The following is a 20,116-nucleotide window of genomic DNA, read 5'->3' on the forward strand; positions in this document are numbered from 1 at the left end:
CGCGACGCGGAAGGCGGCGGCTGTAGCCGAACACACGCCGCGTCACTTCCAGTTCCGGTTTACAGAGCGAACGCGGGATATTTGAAAGGCTCGCTTTTCTTGATATCAGAATCGACTTCTGACAGGTTTATACATTTGGTCAATAGTAAGAGGAGGAGCTGTAGATATTTACGAGAGGAATCCGAGCGATGTGTAAGGCTCGTAGCCTCGTGTGTAACCGGGAGTGTGTGGGGGATGGGAAACCCGAGCGAAGCGCAGGTTGTTGAGATCATGTGACGAGGTAGAATCTCCAGTGGAAGTTTTACCTGGAACAACTGAGGAGAGTTTCACTGACTGAGGAATATTATCCACAAGTGCCGGCGCCATGTCTGAGGGGAAGAAGAGAAGCAGAGGGGGACTTGGTGAGATCACTTGGGATTTGCTTATGGGGGGAACAATGAGGCAGCAGGGTTGGTGGTTTTCCAGTCAAATGGGGCAAATAATTTAAGGGAACAGACACGCGCGAAGATTCGGGGGAGATTTAGTTACCCGGCAACAAATTGCCTTTTCTTCAGACAACGAATCTCCCCGAACTGCCTCCCGTCAGCTAGAATCGAAATCACAAGTGAGATGGCACTCGGAACGCTTCGTTTTCTGGAGTCGCCCGAAGTTTCATCGTGAGGCAGCAATACGAGTGCCATCCTGCCGGTGATTCCGATTCTAGCCGGCGGGAAGGCAGTTTACATCTTCTTCGGGCGACTAATCTCCCCAAAAAGCCTTCCTGCCGGCTAGAATCTAAATCATTGGCGGGATGGCACTCGGAGCTCTTTGTCTTCCAAAGTTTCATCATGGTACAGCGCTCCCAGCGCCATCCCGCCGGTGATTTAGATTCTAGCCCGCAGGAAGGCTTTTTGGGGAGATTAGTCGCCCGAAGAAGATGCAAACTGCCTTCCCGCCGGCTAGAATCTAAATCAAAGGCAGGATGGCACTGGAAGCGCTGCCCCATGATGAAACTTTGGGCAACTTCGGAAAATAAAGTGCTCAGAGTGCCATCCCGCTGGTGATTTACATTCTAGCCGACGGGAAAGCTTTTCGGGGAGATTAGTCGCCTGAAGAAGAGTCAAACTGCCTTCCCACCGGCTAGAATGTAAATCACCAGTGGGATGGCAATTGGAGCTCTTTGTTTTCCAAAGTTTCATCGTGAGGCAGCGATACGAGTGCCATCCTGCCTGTGATTTAGATTCTAGCCGGCGGGAAGGCAGTTTGCCTCTTCGTTTGAATAAACTTCCTGAAAAGCCTTCCCGCTGGCTAGAATCTAAATCGCGGCAGGATGGCACTGGGAGCGCTGCCCCACAACGAAACTTCGGAAAATAAAGTGCTCAGAGTGCCATCCCACTGGTGATTTACATTCTAGCAGACGGGAAGGCTTTTCGGGGAGATTAGTCGCCCAAAGAAGAAACGAACTGCCTTCCCCCCGGCTAGAATCGAAATCATTGGCGGGACGGCACTCGGAGCGCTGCCTCACAAGGAAACTTCAGGCGACTTTGGAAATGAAAGAGCTGTTAGATTCTAGCCGACGGGAAAGCTTTTTGGGGAGATTAGTCGCCTGTAGAAGAGATTTGTTGATGGGCGACTACATCTTCCCAAATCTTCGCCTGTGTCTCTGCCCTAAAGCCCAGGCTTTGAAAGTACAAACTAGCCAAGGTACGGATTTGGGCTACTTTTTGGAAACCAGCCATTGTTTTTTTTCTTGCCCTAATGTGCCAAGCCTGTGTGTCCCAATGCATGTTGGGTAATGTGGTTTTTGTGTAACAATTTGCCAAGTTGAATGTAAGACTACAATACCCAGCATGCAATGGGGACTGACTTGTGTAGAAGTCGGGAGTTCCCACATTTTGGCCTCTGTACCCCAGTCTCCCGTCACTCTTACAGATGCTTTTCTGAGTAATATCAGTGAATGTGAATGGGATACTGATCTAGACAGCGGTGCTACTTCCTTACAGTAGTGATCAAAACGTATCGCCATTACCCAGATATTACATTACCCTTCCATTATTCTGTCCTGGTATGTCTGGGGTTATTGGATCTATTATATTAATACTCGCATCTCACATCTCCTTTTTTTCTTTTTCATTTGCAGCTATCATCTCTCCACCTAAAAGAAGATCCCAGAGAAAATCTACTTCAGACAGTCCAGTATGTTCTTCGCTTTATTTCCCTCTTATTATCCAGCTCTGTAACATCAGCAGGAAACAAATAGACGAGAAATCAATAAAAAGCCAATTCTTGGTCCAATGTGTTATTAACTCTGCATTCTGTCACAGGGTGGTCTACATGTAAACTTACACCAGCCCATGTTTTATTCTTCTTCTACCCTTATCCAACATTACAAAACTCGTTCAAAGACCCTGGCAGCCAAAAAAACGGTTGCTCTGTGAGGCTACAGGTTTATTGCCATTTTATTTTCCATTACTTCTCTATCTTTTCAACCCCTTCCAGTCTCTCATCCAAACCACTGCCTTGTAGCTAGATAAATTGTACCCTAGCAACCAGATAGCAACAAAAACATAAATAATCCACAAAAAATAAGTAAATAATATCATCCAATTGGAAATCGTCTCATAACATCACCGTCTACATCATACTTAAATTGAAGTTGATCTACGCCTTTTACGTTAATTTTCATTTAGTCTTCTTTTATTTTCAGATCCCAGAACCTATCATGAAACGGTCCATTACGGTCAAGAAAATAATGCCCAGAAAAACACTGGTAAATATACTGTCACCTTGATGGGAAACAAAAAGTCTTACCCTCCTTCTGATTTTATAATAACGATATGAGAACTGGTGCAGATTTAAAAGGATGTATCCTGTTCCTTTCACATTAGCCAGGGGACATTATATTGCGACTCCAGAGGGGGGAAATATTGGAACCTAAACTTGTTTTAAATGCGTTTTTCTTAATCTTACACTTCAAGCATGTGTTTACTGTAGTGTGAGCCAATATAATTTCTGTGGAAAGAGCATTATCACAACTGTAAATCCCCACATTTGAGCAATAGTGTTCTTGGTCCTATTCTTCAGTGCTTCAGATATCTTTGGGATCTACAGTTCATAGTTCACATGATTTTCTAGTAGATTATGAAGATCCAAATTACGGAAAGATCTGTTATCTGGAAAACCCCCGAGCATTCTGGATAAAAGGTCCTATACCTGTAATAGAATTATATAGCTACTTTCCAGCTTAGAGTGCAGCAAATGTTTTAAAACAAATCTTCTGCAAAGCGTTTCAGGCTCTTTTTCAGATTTCTTTTTTGCTAGTGTAACTGCCTTCAATTTTTGACAGTTTTGATTATCTTGCCCCCTAGCAGCTCTCAAGGGCCAAACCTGCCATTAGCAGAGTACAAACAGTCTGCAGCGTTGGATCCTCCGCTTACAAATGTTGTGTTTCTAATAAGAAGCAGGATTGAACTCTGTTAGGGAAAATTTAAAGAAGGTATAATCATTGGAGAATGCCAAAATGTTATTTTAATTGCTTCCCTGATACCTTGCGCAGCTGCTCCTGTTTGATAAAACCTGATCCAGCCCAGGATGTATTTGTAGAAGCTCCTAATCACCGTTGGTGACCCTCCAGTGATTTTGCATTAACTTCTCCTTTAAAAATGAATTCCGATTTTTTATCTCCTTTTCTTTTTAACTCATCATTTTTCTAATGTTTCCATGCCGTATCAATTTGTCTTTTCAGGCAGCTATTGTCAATACGGGATCTCAGTCCACACCGAAGGTAGGTCTAGACAATGAGATTAAAAAAAACTCATGATTTTCATCTTAAAGCCATGAAATAAAATAACCGTTATATAAACACTGGTTAGACTGCCTTCACTGCCTTAGAACCACACATCACCATGTCAGTTGTTGACCTGTATTTCAAGTTTCTGATGATCCACCATGCTTCCCACTGATGGGATGAGACGTGCCAAGATGAGGGCATTTCCCCCAATCATAGCAATTTAAGCTTCTTTTTAGTGCAGATAAATAGTATGTCAGTCAGACTGTAATATATTGTGTTGCTTCCATTGCCTTAGGATCTTGTTAATCGATTGCCCACTAATTTTATTTATTTTTTCAAGCAGGTTTCCAATGTTACTCCAGCTCCAAGGAGAAGTTCACGGGTGAGTTATCAGAATACAGAATCCAATGCACATTTTTATAAATATATTCATTGCATAGATAGACATATAAAGTTTATATTGGATAACTACTCCTATAATTCACATCAGGTGCTTCATTTTGTTGCAACTCCATGTCACAATTCAGTGTTATTTTTTTTTTTATTGCCTTTTTCATCTGCCTCTCTGTTGGTATTAAATATGTTTCTGGGTTGAATGACTGCTTTAGCTGTAAACTTTTACATATTTCAAAGGATATTACTGAGTACTATGGTGCACTCTGTAATGACATCTATATGTTCTTTTTTTTCCCCAGATTTCCCCAAAAATCCAGAAAGAAAATGCATTTTCTGAACAATCACAGATAGTCCACAAAGATGTGACTGACCAATCTTCTGCTCCTAAAATCGATGTTCTATCTCCAATTCCTGTCAATATCCAATTATCTCCTAAGCAGGATAACAGAGACATTATTATGTCCCAAAAGGTCCGTCGTTCCTACAGTCGTTTGGAAATGTCCCTCAATAGCAGCTCATCTTTATACAGCCCTACAAGGAAAACTGACTCATCTGATACATCCACTCCAAACGTAGTCCTAAAATCAGGCCGTAGCTCTTTGTTCGGTTTTGATAAACTGCTGAACTCTGAAATGCCGGACGGGGAGTTGAAAAAGAGTAATGGTGTGACCAGGAAGAAAAATACTAAAGAGAGGATCTTGGGAACAGTGTTACCTGAAGAACCAGACCACAACATTCCTGGGGTTGTGTTGGCAAAGCAGAAAAGGAGAAAACGAAAAGTCGCCATTATAGAGGTGAGGTGGTGTTTTTGTACTTGTGTTTCACCATAGGGGAAGGTCTGACTGTGAGTATATTAGTTGTTCTGCCAAAGGGTAGTCCATACCATACAAGAAGCCATACACATGTAGGGCCAGCTTTTGTATTCTATTAGTTCAGGTCCGCTATCCAAACAATTATAACAGCAGGACGTGAACCCGAGCTGCAGCTCTTTGTTTTACTTCCTTTTGGCTGACACGTTTTCCCTCAAAACTGATAAATCCTCAATCCACCAGGATCGCGACATTATTGTTGTGTAGGATCTAGATACGATTGTTTAGCTTTATCATGGCAGGTTCTATGAAGTTAGAAATACATGCATTGTTCCTTCACCTTCCAGTACAATTCTTTTTTTGTGCTTCAAGATTTTTTTATTGTGTTTTCCATAAACGAGCAAGATTTTCACAGAAGTCCAAAGCTGGATATTGAAACAAGTATAGTTTAAAGAGATACGCAGTAGTAGATGAGGACTCTCAATTAATTTATTTATTGAATCAGCTAGCCAGCGATTCTGGAGGGTCCAGTCTAATTCTTCACTAGACATTGAGTTCCATCAGCTCATGCCTGTCTCTCTAATTTTCCTGTCTTCCTTTATCTGCTTCCGATCCTGTAACTCACTCTAACCTATTTCCCTGGTCCATATTAAGGTTTTTTTCTCTTATTTCCCTAGATTTATTTTCATACTCCATTTACATTCCAATTTTACATCCTTCTTTTCCATGATAAATTTCTGCTCTTCCAGAAATTTTTTTTAAAATTCATTTTATATTCCCAAAGTTTTATGTTTAATGCTACAATATTTGTTCCTCTCATCTAGAAATCGGATCTGGATGAATGGGCGGCCTTTATGAATGCAGAATTCGAGGAAGCTGAAAAGTTTGATCTTACTGTCGAGTGACTGTTCATTCCTTTGGATTTTGTGTACATCTTTTCTCTTTCTAAATATGTATGTTTAGAAGGGTGTGAGTATAGCAGACCAATGGTCTCCAAATTCTCTATCCATAAGTGTTCATAGAGAAGACCTAGAAAGTCAAGTCTTCGGTATTGGTTGAACTAACGGCAATGCAGATTGGCTGAGATTTCCTTCATTAATAGTTTGCCATCTACATGTTAAAGCCATAAATATTAAGTTAGATGTATTATACATACATGTCTTTTCTATTTTGTACACCACTGAGCTTAATCATGTGCATGGTAATGAGAGAGAGCTTCATTCTTAAGTTTATTGGGTTATTCTAAAAGTGATTTGTTTGTCAATATTAACAGCCAGCGCCTATAGGCAGCTGCAATATTGGGCACAGGTTTATTATGTGTAAGATTTTTATAAGAAATGTAAGCACTGCACAAAATGTTTTTATGTTTGTGTCTAGAGGTTTGTTGAGGGTCTCTGTACTTCTTGCTTACATTAGGCCAGTAAACGGGACTCTTGTACCCTCTCTATGTGCCTCACACAGCTCCTAGAATCCATTGGTGCTTTATTAGTCCCAACACTTAACCTCAGACCGCCTCCTGCGACATAGGTGCCTCCGTCATCAGCATCAAAAACAAAATTCAGAGAAAACCATTTGCACATGTAATACAGCTGCACTGCTCTGAGAAGGTACTTCACACACAACCACCCTGTTCTCATACGAATAACCTGGAGGAGGGTGGACATAAAATAACCTGTTTGTATCTAAAGACATGGAACTTTCCCTTGATTTTTATCATTAGTGTAGTATTGGCCTCAACTAATATATAAATTGTCCACCCAAATCATTGCTAGAGGTGAACATAGAGATGTAATGTCTCAATGATAAACACAATGGTGCCCAACCATGGGCAGATGATGATGATGTTTCCTACAAACATCCTTTAGTCCCACTTTGCTGATGGTTCAACTGGGTATTGGATATCAGCAGACCCAACTGTGATAAACCATAAGCCTCATTGGGGAAGAGGGTGACAATTTGGAGATGCTTCAATTGGTTGAAGTACAGCACCACAATTCTTTTCTTGAATAAAAATACCTTTATTAGGAACACTGGCAGGACCTGGATAAGCCTTATCTAGGTCCTGCTAGTGTTCCTAATAAAAGCATTTTTATTATGTGGTGCTGTACTTCAACCAATTGAAGCAAGAGCAGTGGAAGTTGGCCATTCAGGGTACGTCCACCAGGCCCATTGTTTTGAAGTTTTGTGAGCTGATTCTACCAACCAAGCAATTCGGGGATTTCTATCAACAGATCCCTTTCCACGAGAAAGCTTTGATAGTACTATATACAGTACTTCTGCATGGAAGTTGTATTTTTTTTGGAAGTGGTGATGGCTAAGCCTCAGTATTCACTATTCCCTGCCTACGTCCTTCAGCACTCCGTCAAATAATGTAAAAATTCAAAAGAAAAAAAAAATGCATAGGTGTTAAATTCCCATACTATAATATTTTTTTATTATATATTTTTTTTAACCATTTTAGAGTAAATATTTTCCAGCTTTGTATTTGTGATGAATACCTTTCCCCCCATTCTTTAAAGCAAATTTGCTCCAAGATGTTGCACCTCTCCGTTTTTATATAGTGTTCCAGACATCAAGTCTTGTCTGGGCCATTATATGAAGCTATCGTTTGCCTGCTGAAGGATGAACTTTCACCAATATGATAAAATATATTCCCTTGTATTTCTCTGTGCTGCCATATTTTTTTCCTTCTGTTTTAATAAGAAGGCCCACAGCATGATACAACCACCACAACACTACCCTGTAGGCATGATGTGTTATAGAGGCAATAGTAAAGAAGATGAGGAGCTACTGGGGCATCATCAGAGGCACAAACTGTTTCTGCTAAAGGATTATGGTGGCCTTGGGTTGGCCCAGAAGTCAAATCCTAATGTGAAACATTTCTACCTACTTTGTTGAATTTAGTTCTTTAACACTGTTATTTTTGCAAAAGGTAGCTCTACAAAATAAAAAAAGAGTAAAAAAATTCCACTTATTTGTCTTTTAGGCAGCAGGGAAAAAAAGAACCTACATCACTGATAAATACCAGTAATCCAGGTATATTGCATGGTTGCTCTTATTTATGCACCTAAATCAAGCGGCACCAAAAAAAGGGTCAAAACTGCTAAATCCCGTCTTAGTTACATCACATCCACTGATGTTGGAGAGGGGTAAATAAATGTATTCAGAATAATAGCGTGTTTAATAAAAAAATTAAAAAAAAAGTCAATCCTTAGCCAGGTATGGGACCTGTTATCCAGAATGCTCTTTCCAGATAACAGATCTTTCCTGTAATTTGGATCTTCGTACCTTAAGTCTACTAGAAAATCATATAAACATAAAATAAACCCAATAGGCTGATTTTGCTTCCAATAAGGATTAATTATATCTTAGTTGGGATCAAGTACAAGCGACTGTTTTATTATTACACAGAAAAAGGAAATAATTAAAACAATTTTAGATATAATGGAGTTTCTGTAATCCAGAGCTTTCTGGATAATGGTTTTCCAGATAACAGATCCTATACCTGTAATAGCTTTTATTTCCATACACGCAAATGCATTGGGAACACTGCACTTTCTATTCCAAATCAAATTAGGAAGGAAAATGTATCAAATTTGAGTTATTAATTTGCAGATATAAGAAAGGTAAATTTTAGGCTTTAAATAGTAACGTCTCCATTCTTCTTTACAAACTCACTTCACTGTATAAACTGAAAAATATTTTGCTTTCCTTTGTGAATGACTGAACTAATATTTAGTTGTATAATAATCAGTGTTTCTGAGAACTGCTGCACCTCTGTGTTACACGGAGTCCCCCAACTTCCAACAACCTCCTCAATTCTTCTGCATTTCTTGCTTTTGCCTCACAAACACCATTTTTGATGTCACTTCACAAGTTTTCTATTGGATTAAGGTCCAGGGATTGGGCTGGTCACTCCATGACGTCAATCTTGTTGGTCTGGAACCAAGATGTTGCTCCTTTACTGGTGTGTTTGGGGTCGTTGTCTTGTTGAATCATTTCAAGGACATTTCCTCTTCAGCATAAGGCAACATGAGCTCTTCTTCATGTATTTGATGTATTGAAACTGATCCATGATCCCTGGTATGTGATAAATAGGCCCAACACCACAGTATAAGAAACATCCCCAAATCATGATACTTGTGCCCCTGACTTCACTCTGTACTGTGACTTCAATTCAGTGTTTGTCTGACAAACTGTGGCCCCTACACCCAAAAAGAACAATCTTTCATCAGTCCACAAAATGTTGCGCCATTTCTCTTTTGGCCTGTCAGTGTGTTCTTTGGCAAATTGTAAGATCTTCAGCATATCTTTTTTTTTTTTCAACATTGGGACTTTGCGGGGGCTTCTTGCCGATAGCTTGGCTTCACATAGACGTCTTCTAATTGTAACCGTATCACAGGTAACTTTAGACCTTGCCATTTTGGCTATTCTATCCAAATGGTAATTTTCCATTTTCTTCCACGTCTTCCAGGGTTTGGTGCCATTTTAAAACACCTTGAGATCATTTTAGCTGAGCAGCTTATCATTTTCTTCACTTCTTTATATAATTTCTCCCCTCCAATCAACTTTTTAATCAAAGTACGCTGTTCTTCTGAACAATGTCTGGACTGAGCCATTTTACTCAGATTTTCAGATAGAAATACACTATAACCACATGCACAACATTTGCTCCTTCCTTCCTTAAATAAGGGCCGTAATTGACACCTGTTTTTTCCCAGAATTTGTCCTACTGCCCAAATTTGTGGTTCTGATTACTAGTCACAGAAAATTCATTAACTTGTTTGCTCTAGATGTAATAACACAAAGCATCCAGCAGATGGCATTTATTTCCTATAGGAAAACAAATATTTCACTGGCCCAGTCCGACTCTGACCTGAAAACTATCCTCAGGCCACAGCAAGGAAACCTGCTCCTGAGCCTAAAATGCCCCACTTACTACCTGCACTCGACCTTAACCTCCTAAGCCTCGCTGGTTATATACCTGCACCACCGCCTTCTCTGATGTCACAAAAAGGGCGGGGCATGCAGGTGTGAATCTATAAATAGTGACTTCTGGAGCCAAAAGTGATACGTAGAAAGGTCATGGGCGCATTGTAAATTTCAGCCTGTTTTTTAATCCTGGACCAAACCCACAGGTCCCATGGGGTTTGGGCTAAGCCAGACATCAGTACTCTCCAGCACAAGCAAAAAGTAAACATAGGCCCCAGCGAGAATTGAACTCGCGACCCCTGGTTTACAAGACCAGTGCTCTAACCACTGAGCTATGGAGCCAGCTGAATTACTTAATTTTTATTCAATATTTACAGCATTGCATGTATCTACACAGCGATGAAAAAGTAAATTCTTTCTCCAGTCACCAGGATACTCAAAGCTTCTCCTTTAGGGTTTGTAAGGATTTGTCTTTGAAGGCATCGGTCATACGATTAGTGAGAAAGAAAATTAAAAATCATATTTTTCCCAAGATTTTTTGTATAATGGACTGTGCGCTGACCTGAATCTGATGCTTCACGGATACTATATTTGCTGTCTTCTGTGACCTCTGACCTGGCCTTTGACTACTACCAGCCATATTTGTTAATTTGTTGACATTAGTTTGATGTCCCAAGATGAATCTCCGTGGGTGCTTCAGTTCAAGGTCCCAAAAGGGCGTTGCTGAACACCAGGATGCATAGAGTAGTAGGGGCTAGTAGACAACTTGTGGTCTCTTCTCTGTATCCAGATCTGTCTAGTAAGTTACAGCTAGCATTTGCTGAACATAGATCTTTTCAAGGGAGCTTAGCTTCTCTGCTGAATTTTGGAGGCACTTGTGAAGCTATTGGAGGACCAGACTCGAGCTCAACAAGTTTACTTATCCCAGACTCTCCAGTAGTGATGTTTTGTCCAAAGAAAGGTTGATATAATCCTAAACCACCAGCTTACTATCCACATCCGACCATAACCTGCCAAGCCTTGGCAATTATAGGCCCATGTCCGCCCATCTCTGATCTCACAAAAGGAGCAAGGTACACAGGTGAAAATCTATAAATAGGGACATTTGGTATAGTAAGGTTGTACGGATCCCGGTAGTGATGAGCTGACTGCCGATGATGTCACAAAAGGGATGGTGCAGGTGCCTGTCTATAAAACCAGAAGTTTAATGTTGGGGCAGAAAGCTCAGGTTGAAAATGTGCCAAAGTGGGCCTGAACCTGACGACCCACAGGTATTGGGCTGCTGGAGGATACATCACTAGACACGGCCAAACTTGCCGGTTTTCAGCCTGAAAAGAAACCCAAGGCCCCAGCAAGAATTGAACTCGCGACCCCTGGTTTACAAGACCAGTGCTCTAACCACTGAGCTATGGAGCCAGATATGGAGTTCCAGCTCTTGGTCAATATTTACACTTCATACTTTCCTCTACATAGCAGTTGAAAAATTAATTCTATGTGTCCTGCTCTTGTAACATCTCACCTGTATTGGCACTGGATTTGTAGATGGAATTTCAAGCCACCTCCCTTTCAGTTGCTGTTGAAAGCAGTGTCTGTCGGAACGTTTGTAGCGTAGGCAAGATGCTTAATGCTCGGCGGTGTCGTGGTTGTTATAAAGACATCTTTTTTTTTCAGATCGTTGGTAAATATGTTTCATTGAGCCAATGCAATAAATGATACTTAGATGTAAGTTTAACTAAAATAAGTACCCAATGAGCAGGTGGCATCTGATCTTATTACACAATGCGCTGCCACAAAATTTTGTAGGATGCTGAAAAATCTGATCCCCAACAGGCAAGATGCTAAATGCTCAGCGGTGTCGTGGTTGTTATAAGGACATCTTTTTTTCAGTTCATTGGTAAATATGGTTCATTGAGCCAATGCAATAAATGATACTTAGGTGTAATTTTACTCTAACTATAATAACCCAAAGTACCCAATGAGCAGGTGACATCTACAGATGGCCATAGATGTAAAGATTTTTAAAAGATCCAATTGTTATCGTGAGACCACGATTATCTCGAAATGATCGTTTAAATGTACGATGTGTCCATCAACTAAAAAGACCATTTCAGGCGATATTGTCAGGAAAACAAAGGGGAGCTGGCCCTGCAGACATAGATACATTGCACTGGGACCAATAAAGATTTTTAAACCTGGCCAATCAATTTTCTGACAGGTAATCGTAAGATGTACGATCGTTCGAATCCCACTAACCGCACGATAATTTGATGGATTGGTCGGACTGCATTGAAATTGGTCGTTCACCAAAGAAGAATCGCCGTGTCTATGGGGACCTTAAGGCTAAAGTCCATGGGAGATTCTGATTTGTAGAGAGATTTTATCTGATCTTATTATGCAATGCGCCGCCACTAAATTTTGTAGGATGCTGAAAAATCTGATCCCCCACAGCTGCAATGTAAAGTCAGATCAAATAAAGTAGGATGGATTTTTGTTCATATGTTTACATCCGAGACTCAATTTGTTTCAAGAAGAACAAAAAGTCCACCATCAGTTTTTATCTTGTCGGATGAAGATGCAGCATGCTGGGATCCTATACGACAGGTGTGTAGTGTCAGATGGCAAATATTTCATGTAGTTTATCCATCACTCCCGTTATATTTTAACCCATGCCGCTATTTCCAAATTGTAGGATGCGTTCTGTCATTCCAAAACCATCCTACATGTGGAATTTAGCCCTTACTCATAGCATTTAGTAAAGTGCACATCTAATTGACGTGTTACTAGATATGAAGCAGTATGTGTGCCTTAAGGTGGCCATACAAAGGCTGATAAAAGTTACTATGTCCATCTGGGTCAAATCAGCAGCTTACTGGCCAATGTATGGGCCCACTGATGAGCCGGGCAGGTGTGATTGTCTCATCCATGCAAAATCCTCATGGGCAAGTTAATGCAGTCCACTCCATGACCACCTACATTGGCAGCAACTACAATGGACTTGCTTGACCTCATTAGACATTGATCTCTCCAAGGTGGGCATATTGAGAAAATAGCTTCTGGTTTGGTGACCTCTCCAAAGGAACTAAATGACAGGCCCCAGCGAGAATTGAACTCGCGACCCCTGGTTTACAAGACCAGTGCTCTAACCACTGAGCTATGGAGCCACTTGAGAAGGTGTGACTGTTGGTCGATATTTACAGTTCATGCTTTCTCCACATTGTAATCAAAATGTAAACTCTATGTACAAACTCTCTTACGACGACTCAATATTAAACGGCATTGGCACTGTATGTAGATAGGAAGCTGCAGCCACTTCCTTCCAGTCTGTCTTTATAGAAATAGAAAACCCACCCTAACCCTATTATTTCAGTTATAGGGTTTCCAACAAATAATCTGTCTCAATATATAGACATGATGTGGCAGAAATATGGAATATTACATCTTACTTATTTAAGACTCTATACAATGAATTAAAGTATTGCAAAACTTTAAGTGAGATACAGGGATGATACTGGCAACACTGAGGGGGTTATTTACTAAACTGGTCTGGATTTTTGGGGCAAAAATCTAATTTTTAGTTTTTTTCCGAAATCTATTAAAGCCCTATGCAGCAAAAAACCCGGATTTTGAAAGCCGCCATTTCAGACCCAAGGGCTGAGCCCGAAACAAATAGAGCAAATCAGGGAGAAAACTCTTCAGATTTTTTAGGGTCATCTTCGGATTTCTTTGGGTCCTTTGTGCATGCACAGTCGGTACGAACAAGAAGACTAAACCAACTGCGTATACACCAGTTTAGCTCTTTATTACAGATGAAGACGGGAAGATGGCGCCCACAAGCTCCGCTGCGTTTACTCTGCACTGTTAAGTGAGGAACATTATCAAAGCTTCTGAGGAAGTTGCAGGCGAAACGCGTCAGGCTTGTGATATTATCCTGGTGCGCCTTAGGAACAACACGCTGCAGAGTGAGCTCCGTTGACAAAGATTGAGCAGTGGAGATAAATTTAGATGCCAAGGAAAGACTGTTTTTAATGCAACTCTATTGCAACAAACAAGGATGACATTTTACAATAGAAATATGATTTATTATTAAGATTTTACGCCATTTTAACTCTTCTGTTACATAGCGTTAAACGCTGCTGCAGCCCGGAGCTGCAAGAAAAGATTCTTAAGGCAGACCTGTGGAATTAAACGTTTGAGAGTTTAATTCATTTACTCATGGGCGGTTACAAAGCCAAATCTTACCAATGGATGTTACTAGATTTGGAGCAATAGGTGTATGTTTCTACATGACTTCTATTGTGTTGTGTTAGTTCCACAATTGTGGTTGTCCAAACAATGACACGTATGCACATGTAGCGTATAAGCTTCTTTAGTTGAGAAACCTGTTTACTTTTGGCAGAGTTATTTGCGTATTGTGAATGAGTAATAACGAAGTTACCTGCAAAGGAGCTTGAGGCCCCAGCGAGAACGGAACTCACGTTGTTTACGGTTCTCCAACTCTTATATTTGCAACGCACAGAAGTGGAAAAGTACATTTTGTGTGGGGCACGTGCTTTTTCCTCAGTGACCAGAATTCCCACCACATACGCAACATAATTGGAATTGCCACGTGAAGTCCATCATAGCTCTCGGCCTGTATATTACACTGTCTGGATATAGAGCCCTGATGTCTCAAGGAGACCTTTGCATTTCAGAACCCCACTATCCTTCAGATTCACGTTGAAGCACTTGACATTATCATTATTTTTTAATATTCGGAAGCACTTTACATCATTCACATCCCTCCTTGCCCAGAGGAGCTTACAATCTAAGGATCCTAACGCATGTCACAAACGCTATGGTCAATTTCATCAGCGAGAACTCACAAACACCTTGCAGGTGTCCTGGCTGGGATCAAACCTTGGACCTCAGTGCTGCAATAACTGCTCCAAATGGGGTCATCACTTTAGACCCAAATGTCCATCTTTGTATTAGTATAGGGGATATCTGGAAGCACATGAGAGTAAGTTGTTCTATTAAAGAACAAAAAGTAAAACTAGTACTAGTGAAGCATGCGTCATTAGTTTTATTACTATCATTGGGACTATGAAGAAGGAAATCTTCATTAGGTGGATTCTTTTTACTCTTTGTTGGAATAATCTGTTGGATTTTTTTGCATGATTTATTGGCTTCCTTGTACCTGATCAATGTTTCATTTCAGTCCCAGCTAACTTGAATGCCTTAAAAGCACATCTTTTCTTACCACTTTCGACCCAAACTCATCAAATGAGTTAGGGTCACTTATTAAACTTCCATCAAGCTGCTGGTTCTACTTTTATTAGCATATAATATATATGAATTCCACATTTATTTAGAGTACATCGATATCATGCAGACATAGCACTATTGCATGAGTCATTGTGGGCTGTGGTTTGGGCACCAAGAAATTTGGTTGCCCAGTTCTGAAATCACTGAACTATGGAGCCACGGGTTGGGCCATACCAATTTACTATATGCTTGTTGCAGTGGCGTAACTAGATGCTACTGGGCCTCACAGCAAATTAATTTTAGGGCCCCCAACATTTCCAGAGGTTGTCCTGTTTTACCAATATATATTGACATTTCTCATTAATTAGGGCCTCATAGGCCCCCTATACCTCCTGGGCCCCCCTGCAGCCGCAGGGTCTGCTTCCTCTGTAGTTACGCCCCTGGCTTGTTGACATCATATATATATATATATGGATATATGGAAGCTAAAAAGAAAAAGCCAAAACATTTCTTATTTATTATGCTTAACTATACATATCAAGATGCATTTAGAGATGGTGGGTAGGGTGTGTTAAAAATTAGGTTACAATTGAATGGGGGATTTCTTGCTTATTGTTGGGTGGCAGCAGCTCGAGGGTTCAGCGACAGTAGCTCCAGGGTTCCCGTTCATCAACTGGTGCACTTGTATGTACCTATAATGAACAGTGTGAATATGCACAACAATTGTATCCATGACCACACTTGTGGCTGTGTTCATAAATGAACCCTAAAGAGTGTCAAAATTAATAGGGATCTATGCTCATATCTCTTCCTTTTTTCTGTTTACTCTCATTCTAAAACATTATCAACGGAGGGGTTCAGTTCTACGTATAGAATTGATTTGTAAAAATTCCTTCTAATTCTCTATACTGCTTAGAGAGTATGTTCCAAAAATCAACACAACACTCTACTTCAGGGGTCCCCAAACTTTTTATTTTACCTGTGAGCCACATTCAAATGTAAAAAGACTTGGAGAGCAACACAAACATGAAAAGTCCATTGGGGTGTCAAATAAGGGCTGTGATTGGCCATTTGGTAGCCCCCTATGTGGACTGGCAGCCTACAAGAGGTCTACTTAGCACTAGACTTCGTTTTTATGCAATTAGAACTTGCTTTCAAGCCTTGAATTCAAAAATAAGCAGCTACTTTGAAGTCGCTGAGAGCAACATCCAAGGGGTTGGAGAGCAACTCACGAGCTACTGGTTGGGGATCACTGATCTACTTGAATGCACAGACACAGAATATACGTTACCAGCAAATACAAACACCTAAATATCCAGTGATCTTTCACTTTAGTATATGCTATTGTGTTCAGTATGCCGGATGCATAATTGTTTGCCTTGTATAAATATTGTTGGGCGAGTCTGAGGAAACTCAAACAATCCTACAATACAGATTTTATATCATGGAAAAATAAGTAGAAAAATGTGCAACTGATGATGAGGGGTGTCTGAGCTCATGAATTTCTCCTGCTTTTGTGTTTTTAAACCTGTTAAAGTCCAGCTAAGATACAATCTATTTTGCAGGTCTTACTGAAATCCCATTCAGTCCACCACCTCTTCATATTTCTGGATAACAAGAAAGCAAATCACCAGTGGGATCATGGCATTTGTGCCGCTTTATTTTCTGAAATCGGCCAAAGTTTCCTTGGGAGACAACTTCGGAAAACCAAAGCAACATAAATACCATCTCACCAGCGATTCACATTCTTGCCGGTCGGAAGGCATTTCTTCCGGGAGATTAGTCGCCCTGCAGTAATGAAGAATTATCACTCGTGTGCCACAACTCATTACGATTCCTTATCTAATCAACCAACTAATTCATTCATTTTTGGCAGAATTGTGGATTCCTAGTTGTGCTCCTCTCGGCACATAGAAAACACCATAATTGTCTTTCTGTTCTAGTTCAAGTTGAAATGAGCAAACCTGAGCTCATGCCAACAGGAATTTCTTATCATCTCATGGTCGTAGGTTTTCAAAGCTGTTAAAATATTCAGCGGCAATCCAGCCTAAAGAACCAACATTTTGACATACAGGGTACCTCATAAACATGAAGAACAAATAAACCCCATCTCCAGACAGTACATGTCCTAGACCTTCAGTTCATGTAGAGCAAAGGTTGGCACAAACCAGTCCTCAGTCGAAAAAAATGAAGCTTAAAATATTTTATTAACAAAAATGTATTACATCTTATTGTGGTACAAAAAAAAGCCTAACACATTTTGTGCCATTCCATGCCAGTGGTTTCCATTTTGTCCTACCAGCGAGACAACCAAAATCGTTCACCTGGTCTCCCACCACACTCACACGGAATATTATATGACACCTTGTTCCATACAATAATTCCAGTGCGCTTATGGCCACCTTTAGTTTTATTTTTAGTAGGTAGCTTTTCGTTAATGATGTTTTTTGTAATGATCGGGTTTTACCTGACCCTAACGCGCCCTCCCTCCAACCCAGCATGGCCGCGACTTCCAGGTTCCTTTTATAGACCCGTGCAGACTCAAACCGCCAATGACGTCACAAAAAGGGGTGAGCCGATAAGGTGCGCGTCTATTAAAAAAAGGAAGCCAGAAATCGGCAGAGCAGCAGTGCAAGGTGGCGGGCGCGGAAAGCAAGAAGAAGAGTCTACATAGACCAGCCTGCCACTGAAGGTGCGAGGTCAGCCCAAATCCACCCCACCAGCGGGTATATTGGGCTCTCACATCACTACTTTTTGTGTATTGTAAATGTTAATTACTGGAAAAGAAACTACAGGCCCCAGCGAGAATTGAACTCGCGACCCCTGGTTTACAAGACCAGTGCTCTAACCACTGAGCTATGGAGCCATGTAACAGTAAGCAAATCTTGTTCAATATTTACGGCATGAATTACATTCTGTACACAGCAGTGGAAAAGTAAATTTAGGAGTGGCACATGCTCTTTTTCCAGTCACCAGAATGAGGATAAAAGAATCTGAACTTAAAGAGTTAACAGGAGCTCCATGGCCACTCCCTGTGTAAGATAAAGTCAGTCCTGTTTTCAGCGATGGCGGCTGCCGATGAGGAGCTCTCTGCCCTGCAGAGGAAGAAAAACCTGAGCAACATAGTAGAGCGACTGCAGCTGGAAAAACGGGACAATGGGATTTTCTGCTCCTACTGTGACTCTTCTGTGCCTGCTATTAAATGCTGCCTTCACTGTGAGGCTTTTGTTTGTAGTAAGCACCTGAGAATGCACAGCAAGTCAGAGAAACACATCTTGGTAGACCCCACAATACAACTGGGGGAGCGGAAATGCTCTGTCCATGATGAAGTTTTTAAATATTACTGCTACGAGGACTATACTTGCATCTGTGTGTCCTGCTGGGTGAGCGAGGAGCACAGGGGCCACTGGGTGGAGCTGCTGAATGAGGCCTCTGCGAAAAAGAAAAAGAACCTGAAAAGTCTTCTGGGCAAAATGTCTTCAGAGAGAGAAGATACTGAGAGAGAAGTACAGAGACTGCAGGAGCAAAGGAGAGAAGTGAGAGAAAAAGCAGCCGGTGAGACAAAGCAAGTGACTGCCATGTTTAGGGGCATCAGGGATCAACTGGAAGCCCTAGAGAAGAAGGTCCTGAGTGAGATCTCCAGGCAGAAAGAGGAGCTCTCCCTCAAACTCTTGGATTTAATCCAGCAGATGGAAATAAAGAAGGCCGAGCTGTCTAAAAAGATCCATCACATCGCAGAGGTGTGCAACATGACAGATCCCCTGAGTGTCTTACAGGAATGGGAATCAGATGGAGCCGACTTCTGTGGGGACGAGTGGGAAGATAACGAGAGCGATGATATCGTGGTCCCTGCTGTAAAACATCTGGATGTCAATGTGACATTATTCACAGGTTTAGTTGAGATTGTGACGAGCGTTCAGGGGTGCTGGTTCCCTGGGCAGGAGGCTACAGACATGTTACTGGATATAAACACGGCCAGCAGTCAATTATCTCTATCAGATGACTGGAGATCTCTGTCCCACTCTTGTACAGACCAATGTTACCCACAAAGCCCAGAGGAATTTCAATACCCTCAGGCTTTAAGCACCAACACTTTCACCCCAGGGCGTCATTACTGGGATGTGGAAGGCAGTGAATCGGGAAGCTGGAAGGTAGGGGTGGCTTATTTCAGTGTGGAGAGGGAAGGGGTCCTGTCCTGGATAGGGGAGAATAACAAGTCCTGGTGTTTGTACAAATGGGATAATAAATATTCAGTGATGTATGACAGGAAAGAAACCAAGTTGCCCCACGTCCCGTCCTGCAGGAAAATCAGAATCACACTGGACCATGAGGCTAGACGCTTGTCCTTTTATGAGCTGAGTGAGCCAATCAGACCCTTACACAGCTTCACTGCCGACTTCACTGAGCCCCTCCATGCTGCATTCTGGGTAGGGTGGGATGCCTGGGTGAGAATCATTAGTTAAAGGAGAATTCAACCCTAACTTTAAAAAAAAACCTACCCCCCTACCCTACATAGACCCAACTCCCTCCTCCCCCCCAGCCTAAGTGTTACCCCGGGCAATGCCCCCTAACTTTTTACTTTCCCGTTCGGTGCAGATTGAGGCATCGGAGTTCATGGGCTCCATCTTTTTGTCTTCAGAATGAATTCCGTCATTCTTATCTCCAGCCCCAAGTGCCACTTTACTTTGTGTTCTATGAATATTACACAATGTTTGTTTGAAATGTATAAATGTGACCTAAAGACGTATTTGGGTTCAGAAAGTGCATTGTATTACTGTCTCGCACACTGTGTGCAATAAATCTTCTCTTGGTGGAATAATCTTAGTCTCTGCTTCTGTATGTGCTTTAAAATGTTAATTTTGTGTGTATGTGTCTATTAGTGTGTCCCTGTTGTATATGAGTATGTAATTATTACAGCTGAAAGATTGTTTGAACACAGCCCAATCTCTGCCTCTTTCTTGACTGG

The 20,116-nt window shown here is 41.3% G+C and overlaps 2 protein-coding genes and 4 non-coding genes across 7 annotated transcripts; 2 read left to right on the forward strand and 4 right to left on the reverse strand.

The window, feature by feature from the left end:
• The first annotated feature begins 10 nt into the window (after positions 1-10).
• Positions 11-6,516, forward strand: cdca5.S (cell division cycle associated 5 S homeolog). 2 transcript variants are annotated; one of them, XM_018259738.2, is made up of 7 exons: positions 11-401; positions 2,120-2,175; positions 2,687-2,749; positions 3,725-3,763; positions 4,110-4,151; positions 4,465-4,959; positions 5,799-6,516. In XM_018259738.2, exons 1-7 carry the CDS (start codon positions 365-367, stop codon positions 5,877-5,879), a joined length of 813 nt encoding a protein of 270 aa, XP_018115227.1. In that variant the 5' UTR covers positions 11-364; the 3' UTR covers positions 5,880-6,516.
• Positions 6,517-10,175: 3,659 nt separating this feature from the next.
• Positions 10,176-10,248, reverse strand: trnat-ugu. Its single transcript has one exon. It is a non-coding gene; the product is annotated as a tRNA-Thr (tRNA).
• Positions 10,249-11,249: 1,001 nt separating this feature from the next.
• trnat-ugu lies at positions 11,250-11,322 on the reverse strand. Its single transcript has one exon. It is a non-coding gene; the product is annotated as a tRNA-Thr (tRNA).
• A 1,672-nt stretch (positions 11,323-12,994) lies between these two features.
• trnat-ugu lies at positions 12,995-13,067 on the reverse strand. Its single transcript has one exon. It is a non-coding gene; the product is annotated as a tRNA-Thr (tRNA).
• A 4,876-nt stretch (positions 13,068-17,943) lies between these two features.
• Positions 17,944-18,016, reverse strand: trnat-ugu. Its single transcript has one exon. It is a non-coding gene; the product is annotated as a tRNA-Thr (tRNA).
• Positions 18,017-18,215: 199 nt separating this feature from the next.
• On the forward strand, positions 18,216-19,613 carry LOC108715167 (E3 ubiquitin-protein ligase TRIM7). The gene has a single exon (XM_018260073.2). It carries the CDS (start codon positions 18,216-18,218, stop codon positions 19,611-19,613), a length of 1,398 nt encoding a protein of 465 aa, XP_018115562.1.
• The last annotated feature ends 503 nt before the right edge of the window (positions 19,614-20,116 follow it).

The sequence above is a fragment of the Xenopus laevis genome, chromosome 4S (assembly GCF_017654675.1).
Source record: "Xenopus laevis strain J_2021 chromosome 4S, Xenopus_laevis_v10.1, whole genome shotgun sequence".
Lineage (NCBI taxonomy): Eukaryota > Metazoa > Chordata > Amphibia > Anura > Pipidae > Xenopus > Xenopus laevis.